Here is a 7647-nt window from a genome sequence, read left to right as displayed (position 1 = left end):
AAACTCAGATACCAATCCTATCACACTTGCAAAGTAACCTCCCAAGTATGAACATATATGAAACAAAATAATCAAGCTTTACAGTTTCTGTAACATTATCTATTGCATTCCAGAATGGATTTGAGAGGGATTGATCAATGCTTTATATAAACTTCCCCTGCTTTATTACCTGTTTGATTTGAGGTGGCCTTAGTTATTTTCTTGACAGTATCTAATTCTGTCTTCTTCTACGAAATGCAGCAAGGCAATGCAAGTGGAAGAGATTCTAACGATTGGAGTGAAACCAGGGTGGAAGAAAGGCACAAAGATCACATTCCCAGAGAAAGGAAATGAGCATCCGGGTGTGATTCCAGCGGATCTTGTATTCATCATCGACGAGAAACCTCATCCGGTGTTTACTCGTGAGGGCAACGATCTGATTGTCACACAGAAGATATCACTAGCTGATGCCTTAACAGGCTACACCGCAAACATAACGACCCTTGATGGTCGTACGCTTGCTGTCCCTGTCACCAACGTGATCCATCCAGAGTATGAAGAGGTGGTTCCTAAAGAGGGAATGCCACTTCAGAAAGATCAGACAAAGAAAGGGAACTTGAGGATCAAGTTCAATATCAAGTTTCCAGCTAGATTGACTGCAGAACAGAAAGCTGGGTTTAAGAAGCTTCTTGGGTGATGATTAAAGCTTATGTCTTGTGATTTGTGGAGATTGGGATAATTTGGTTATATACGATTTATAGGGAATTCTCTCCCTCTTGGATTAATTTTGTGTTGTTAAACAAGTCTTTTATTAAAAAAAAGAATAGTTCTTTAAAGATTCTGTTACATGTCATTTAGAAACAAAAATTGAAGATCACAAAAACTTTTAAAAGCCTTTTTTGTCTAGAGTATGAAATTTACTCTTTGGTGAGGGGAGATCCGATGCCATGACGGCGTGTGGGGAACGCGAGGAAGAAGCCACCACAAATTACACCAATGACAAAAGGCAAACTGGTAAGGATCTCCCTGGTTTCCGCGGAAGGAACAGGGAATAAACAATGGGTTACGTTCTGATCAAACATGGAGATTGCGAAGAAAACTAGCATTGACATGATTGCGTGCACAAAATCAAGAGTCTTTAGCTTATACTTTTCCTTCTCCTCCTCAGTTAGAGTAATCGATCCATCCACCACATATAGCCCTGTCCATGTCGCCAGTCCGTACCTAACCTACAACATTGAGTTCTGATATGTCATATGAATGTTATGGATGCATGGTATGTAAATGTGATGACAACAAATATGTATATTATACCTTGCGGTTTGGGTCTCTGATGGAGTCGGTAAAGGAAAAGATGAAGCAAGAGATGGCGCATACGAAGACGAGGAAGCAGGTGAGCCAGCGACTGGTGATGGTGGGACACTGACCTTGATGGGTTAGGACCGGACACATTATTTGAAAACTCATGACCGAACCGGTGGGGAGTAGATTTGACAATTGAGCAGTTCCTTTGAATGTTTTCCTCACAACTTTCTGTGCTTTCGACTTCGGTTTTCTTGGTGCAGCCGGCAAGGATGCTATCAACGACTGCTTTGTCTCCTCCATCACTGGTCTTTTTTTTGGTTCTTCAAATTCGATATAATCTCTGTTTCGTTTTGTCTCTATGATATGGTTATTCTGATTTGAAAGAATTGCACAAGATTTTATGGGTTTCGATTTCTTTCTTTTTTTTTTTTTGTGGATGCTTCCGTTTGAGTTGTTTAATTTGTTCAGGTTTCAAGGTTGATATTCTGTTCTTCCATTTTTATGTTTCTGTTGCAGGTCAGGATTAGCAATAAAAAAAACGTAAAAACCAAGTCATTATTTAAGTAACGAAACAAGAAATATATGGGTTTTCGTAACAGAAAGGATTTAACTAACCGTTTCCTTAGTATAAAACGATGAAGACATATATACTTTTATGATGTTGATGTGATAAAAAATTTACAGAGATTTCATATAATTTACACGAACCAAAAAGTCTATCAAACTACCTGAAAATAAAATAGAATACATTGGTTATCAAGTAATCACTTTGCCCTTCTTGAAATAGAAAAATAATTCAGTGGTCCTAAAATCGAAAAGCCCAAAAATACGAAATAATCTAGTTTCGTGCTCTTCAAAGACGTGGCTTAATTATGATCTGTCTAGAATGGATGGTCCATAAAGAAATTGTATTAAATTGGTCTATGCACGAATTTATTCTTCGGCCCAATGACGTTATCGGTTGTGAAATGGACCTGTGCAACTCACTTGGATGTATATGCTTATAACTATTCAAAAACGAATACTTTATTATCCTCTATCTCACTGCTCACATATACTATACACCCAAACCATACGATGATATGAAGCATGGGTTTTTTAAACGATATTAAAATATCACGTACTATGACTTTTTTTTACGTGATATTAAAATTAGTTAACAATTAAGCTTCAACAAAATAACAGAACTTAAGAGAATAACGTTATGTGAAAATAACAGAACCAAAGGTGCAAACTCCAAAGCTATTAAAAAAGGCAAAGTACTTAGAGTTGAGGAGACGTAACGGGAATGCAAACTAGGGAGAGTGGTGGTAATTATCGTTGGAAGACCAAGACTCTTCAGAACATTATTGGATTAAGGTCACATCATTATTGTAGTGCGTTGTACCATCGCCAAAACTCGTGATATTCGATCACAGATTAAAGACAAGATCCATCATTTTCTCTCTTTCTCCCCCCTTAAATCTCGTAGTTTTTTTTAATTTCAAATCAAAAGTGTGATTGTTGCTTTTTCTATTTGAAATGAAAGTAATCTAACAAAATCTACTGTTGGATCATGTTCTCCCGACCAACCAAATTTGACCTTGTCTACATACATACACACACGCACGCAGCTTTACAAACGTATATGAAGAAGCATCACTATAGAAAACAAAAGTTTGTCCATTTTCAATCTAGGGTGGGATCGTAGGTGTTTAGGTTTTCTGTTTAACAAATTTTATAGATCGATATACAGTAAAATCATAGGATATTATAATAAACGTTCAACAGAAAAGAAAAAAAAGCACACAGTAGATCCTCGTCACTTCACACATACATAGAGCTGTGCACTCATAACATTAATTCAATCCAGAAGAGTCTATGCAAAGTTGCAAACTCGAAAAGTCAAGATAGATCCAGCATCACATTGCCCATGTTTCTCCATCATGTTGACCATAGCATTTCAGTTGACTTGGAGAGTGACCATTGTTTCTTTCTTTTCAAGTGAACAATAACACTTATTTACTGTAAATTATATCTCACACATGTCGTCTTGTCATAGTGTTCATTTCTCTCTTTGCTTCTACAAATCCTTATAATTATCAATCCCATAATATCGTTTTTATTCCCAAATCCAAAAACATGAAAGAACAATAACATTTTTAACCCAAAAAAATGTTTTATTGTCTTCTTCTCCTTCTATGTCTCTCCTCTACGTATCTAAGTCTATCTCTAAACCAAGATGCCACCATTCTCCGGCAAGCCAAACTGGGCTTATCCGACCCAGCCCAGTCCCTTTCTTCATGGTCCAACAACGACGTCACGCCGTGTAAATGGAACGGCGTCAAGTGTGACGACGCCTTGTCATCCGTCGTCTCCGTCAATCTCTCCAGCTTCTTGCTCGTCGGTCCTTTCCCATCCATCATCTGCACTCTTCCTTCCCTAACCTTCCTCTCTCTCTACGACAACTCCATCAACGGTTCTCTCTCCGGCGATGACTTCACGGCGTGTCGTAATCTCGAACATCTCGATTTGTCTGAGAATCTCTTGGTCGGATCCATCCCAAAGTCACTTCCTTTCAATCTCCCGAACCTCAAGTTCCTCGATATCTCCGGTAACAACTTATCAGACACGATTCCGGCTACCTTCGGAGAGTTTCAAAAGCTCGAATCTTTAACCCTCGCCGGTAATCTCCTCTCCGGTACAATCCCTCCCACACTCGGTAACGTCTCGACTCTCAAAGAACTCAAACTCGCTTACAATCTGTTTTCTCCGAGTCTCATCCCGAGTCAACTCGGAAACCTTAAAAAGCTTCAAATCCTCTGGCTCGCCGGCTGCAACCTCATCGGTCCGGTACCTCCAGCTCTATCAAAATTGACTCGTTTGGTTAACTTGGATTTGACATTCAATAAACTCACCGGATCAATCCCAAGTTGGATCACAGAGCTAAACACCGTCGAGCAGATCGAACTATTCAACAACTCATTCTCAGGCGAGTTACCGGAATCTATGGGTAACATGACGTCGCTAAAAAGATTCGACGCGTCGACGAACATGCTGAGAGGGAAGATACCCGACGGCTTGAATCTGTTAAACCTCGAGTCACTCAACCTCTTCGAGAACATGCTCGAAGGTCCTTTACCGGAGAGCATAACTCGCTCCAAAACCTTGTACGAACTCAAACTCTTCAACAACAGACTCACCGGAACGTTACCGAGTCAACTCGGCGCTGACTCGCCGTTACAGTACATAGACCTCTCATACAATCAATTCTCCGGCGACATACCGGCGAATCTCTGCGGCGGAGGGAAGCTTGAGTATCTGATTCTAATAGACAACTCGTTCGCCGGAGAAATCTCGCAAAGTCTTGGAAAATGCAAAAGCTTGACTCGGGTTCGATTAAGTAACAACAAGCTCTCTGGTCACGTACCTGACGAGTTCTGGGGATTGCCTTGCTTGTCACTACTCGAACTCTCTGAGAACTCATTCACCGGAAGTATTCCGAAGACGATCATCGGTGCCAAGAATCTATCGACTCTACGAATCTCAAAGAATCGATTTTTAGGTTCAATCCCTGACGAAGTCGGTTCGCTTAAGGGACTGATTGAAATCTCCGGAGCGGAGAATGGTTTCAGCGGTGTGATTCCAAGTAGCTTGGTGAAGTTGAAGCAACTGAGTAGGCTTGATCTCAGTAAGAATCAAATCTCCGGCGAGATTCCTAGAGGGATTCGTGGTTGGAAGAATCTAAATGAGCTTAATTTAGCTAATAATCATCTCTCCGGTGAGATCCCTAAAGAAGTCGGAGTCTTGCCGGTTCTTAACTATCTTGATCTCTCAAACAATCAGTTTTCCGGTGAGATTCCGGTGGAACTGCAGAATCTGAAGCTTAACGTTCTCAACTTGTCGTATAACCGTCTCACCGGTGACATTCCTCCTCTGTACGCGAACAAAATCTACGCGCATGACTTCATCGGAAACCCTGGTTTATGCGTTGACGTTGACGGTCTTTGTAGGAAGATCACACGGTCTAGAAACATTGGCTACGTTTGGATTCTCCTATTGATTTTCACACTTGCGGGTTTGGTTCTTGTTGTTGGGATCGTTATGTTTGTTGCGAAGTGTCAAAAGCTCAGAGCTTTGAAGAGTTCTAAACTTGCACCGTCTAAATGGAGATCCTTTCACAAGCTTCGTTTCAGTGAGCATGAGATCGTTGATTGTCTTAACGAACGGAATGTAATTGGGTTTGGATCCTCTGGCAAAGTTTATAAAGCGGAGCTTAGTGGTGGAGAAGTTGTAGCTGTGAAGAAACTTAACAAAACCGCTACTAAAGGAGGAGATGAATATAGTGATTCGTTGAATAGAGATGGTTTTGCTGCGGAGGTTGAAACGTTGGGAACGATTAGGCATAAGAGTATTGTGCGTTTGTGGTGTTGTTGCAGCTCTGGTGATTGTAAGTTGTTGGTGTACGAGTATATGCCTAATGGGAGCTTAGCTGATGTGTTACACACTGACCACAAAGGCGGGGTGTTCTTAGGTTGGTCAGAGCGGTTAAGAATCGCTGTGGACGCTGCTGAGGGTTTATCATACTTGCACCATGATTGTGTTCCTCCCATTGTGCACCGCGACGTGAAGTCGAGTAATATACTGCTAGATGGAAAATACAGGGCCAAAGTCGCTGATTTTGGGATTGCCAAAATTGGTCAGATGAGCGGTTCCAAAACGCCAGACGCTATGTCTGGGATCGCTGGTTCTTGCGGTTACATTGCACCAGGTATTAACCAAAACAATACCATAAAGTTCCAACTATCTAAATGAAACGATACACTTCAACTGCATTCTTTTAACATTCCGAGTTCTAAAATTTCGCAGAGTATGTATACACACTTCGGGTGAATGAAAAGAGCGATATCTACAGCTTCGGTGTGGTGCTTTTGGAACTGGTTACAGGGAAGCAACCAACAGATCCAGAACTTGGAGACAAAGATTTGGGGAAATGGGTGTGCACTACTCTTGACCATTGTGGTTTAGAACCCGTGATTGATTCTAAACTCGATATCAAGTTCAAAGAAGAGATTAGTAAAGTCATTCACATTGCTCTTCTCTGTACGAGCCCTCTCCCTCTAAACCGACCTTCAATGAGGAAAGTAGTGATCATGCTCCAAGAGGTCTCTGGAGCTGGTTTTTGTAGCAGTCCAAACGCGTCTAAACGCTCTAAGAGCGGTGGGAAACTCTCGCCATACTACACAGAAGACTTGAACAGCGTTTGAGCATTCTAATATGGGCCGAGTTTGCGTTGGGCCGGTGATAACGGTTTGATGTTGTGATGCTAGGTGAACTGATATCAAAAACAGAAAAGTAGAGCTTTCTAATTAGGTGATAGCTCTTGATAATGCTAGTATAAAGCTACTATAGTTGATTTATTACTAAGTTTGGATATTAATTATCCAAATTAACGAAATGTTTGTAACCTATGTTGGTTGGTCCACCCAATAGTCAACCTTTCATTTAGTCATATTCGGGCCCGTATCCGCACTAATTTGTAAACGGATATGCCATATTGCCATTACAATTTTCTCAAATTACATTGTATTTTAGAAAGCTAAAGTAACCGATAATGCCATTACAAATGATATATACTAAATATCCAACCATAGACAAACACATCACACATGTCAGTAATGTGATTGGTTTTCTTGATTGTCACCTTGCTGCGCTTTCTATCCATCCATGAAAACGACAAGCTAACCACAAAATTTCCCAAACGGACACAGAAGTGTAACATTTTTACATGGTTTTTGTTTAGTTTGATGATTAGAATAGGTAGTACAACATGTGTTTACAACTCACATGGGAGATCAAAACAAAGAAAAACAAAAACAGACGACAAAGAGAAAAAATAAATAAAGGTTGAGATTCCTTGTTATGCATGAGAAGTCTACGTGAAGAAATAGAATAATGACTGGCTTTTAAACTTTCTTTTTCTTTTTATCAATATTAAAAATAGCTTCTTACTTTATATATTCATTCTCGATATATTATGTTACAATTTTATAGCAACTGAAAGTGTTATGTTAATTCATTTTTCCACATGGCACTAAAGATTTGTATTTCAAGGAATATAATTTTCTTGCAATTTTTGAGATTGTTCGTGATAATTATTATTGACAAGTAAGGTTTTCAAAATAAAATTAAAAAATATACGCATATATCGCTTCTAACTTTATCCTAGAATATAATTTTATAAAGGTTGAAACATCCAATTAAAGGGGATAATATGAAACCATATAAACTATACTTCATCGCGACTTAACACTATGCGTACACTAGGTACCCATCAGAAACTAATATCAATGTAGTTTAATGTTTTTCTAATTGTAGATATCA

The 7647-nt window shown here is 39.6% G+C and overlaps 3 protein-coding genes across 3 annotated transcripts; 2 read left to right on the top strand and 1 right to left on the bottom strand.

The window, feature by feature from the left end:
- LOC104722042 (uncharacterized) lies at positions 1–815 on the top strand. Its single transcript, XM_087472132.1, has one exon. The coding sequence runs from the start codon at positions 248–250 to the stop codon at positions 674–676; it is 429 nt and encodes a 142-aa protein (XP_087328258.1). The 5' UTR covers positions 1–247; the 3' UTR covers positions 677–815.
- Positions 765–1736, bottom strand: LOC104722043 (protein DMP7-like). Its single transcript, XM_019233002.2, has 2 exons — positions 1294–1736; positions 765–1208 (listed from the first exon to the last, which is right to left on the bottom strand). The coding sequence occupies exons 1-2, from the start codon at positions 1582–1584 to the stop codon at positions 897–899; spliced, it is 603 nt and encodes a 200-aa protein (XP_019088547.1). The 5' UTR covers positions 1585–1736; the 3' UTR covers positions 765–896.
- Positions 1737–2944: 1208 nt separating this feature from the next.
- LOC147933681 (receptor-like protein kinase 5) lies at positions 2945–6775 on the top strand. Its single transcript, XM_087472131.1, has 2 exons — positions 2945–6034; positions 6133–6775. The coding sequence occupies exons 1-2, from the start codon at positions 3439–3441 to the stop codon at positions 6528–6530; spliced, it is 2994 nt and encodes a 997-aa protein (XP_087328257.1). The 5' UTR covers positions 2945–3438; the 3' UTR covers positions 6531–6775.
- The last annotated feature ends 872 nt before the right edge of the window (positions 6776–7647 follow it).

Source organism: Camelina sativa, chromosome 11 (assembly GCF_030686135.1).
Source record: "Camelina sativa cultivar CO46 ecotype springtype chromosome 11, ASM3068613v1".
In the NCBI taxonomy this organism is placed as follows: Eukaryota; Viridiplantae; Streptophyta; class Magnoliopsida; order Brassicales; family Brassicaceae; genus Camelina; species Camelina sativa.
The sequence above is the reverse complement of the archived record's forward strand: the minus strand, read 5'-3'. Positions and strand labels throughout refer to the sequence as shown.

Bases quoted from the DNA above. Each gene is read 5' to 3' on its own strand.
- LOC104722042 (XM_087472132.1), top strand. From the start codon at position 248: ATGCAAGTGGAAGAGATTCTAACGATTGGAGTGAAACCAGGGTGGAAG.
- LOC104722043 (XM_019233002.2), bottom strand. From the start codon at position 1,584: ATGGAGGAGACAAAGCAGTCGTTGATAGCATCCTTGCCGGCTGCACCA. The intron at 1,209-1,293 runs GTATAATATACA...TCAATGTTGTAG, and splicing joins TCAGAGACCCAAACCGCAAG to GTTAGGTACGGACTGGCGAC.
- LOC147933681 (XM_087472131.1), top strand. From the start codon at position 3,439: ATGTTTTATTGTCTTCTTCTCCTTCTATGTCTCTCCTCTACGTATCTA. The intron at 6,035-6,132 runs GTATTAACCAAA...AAAATTTCGCAG, and splicing joins TTGCGGTTACATTGCACCAG to AGTATGTATACACACTTCGG.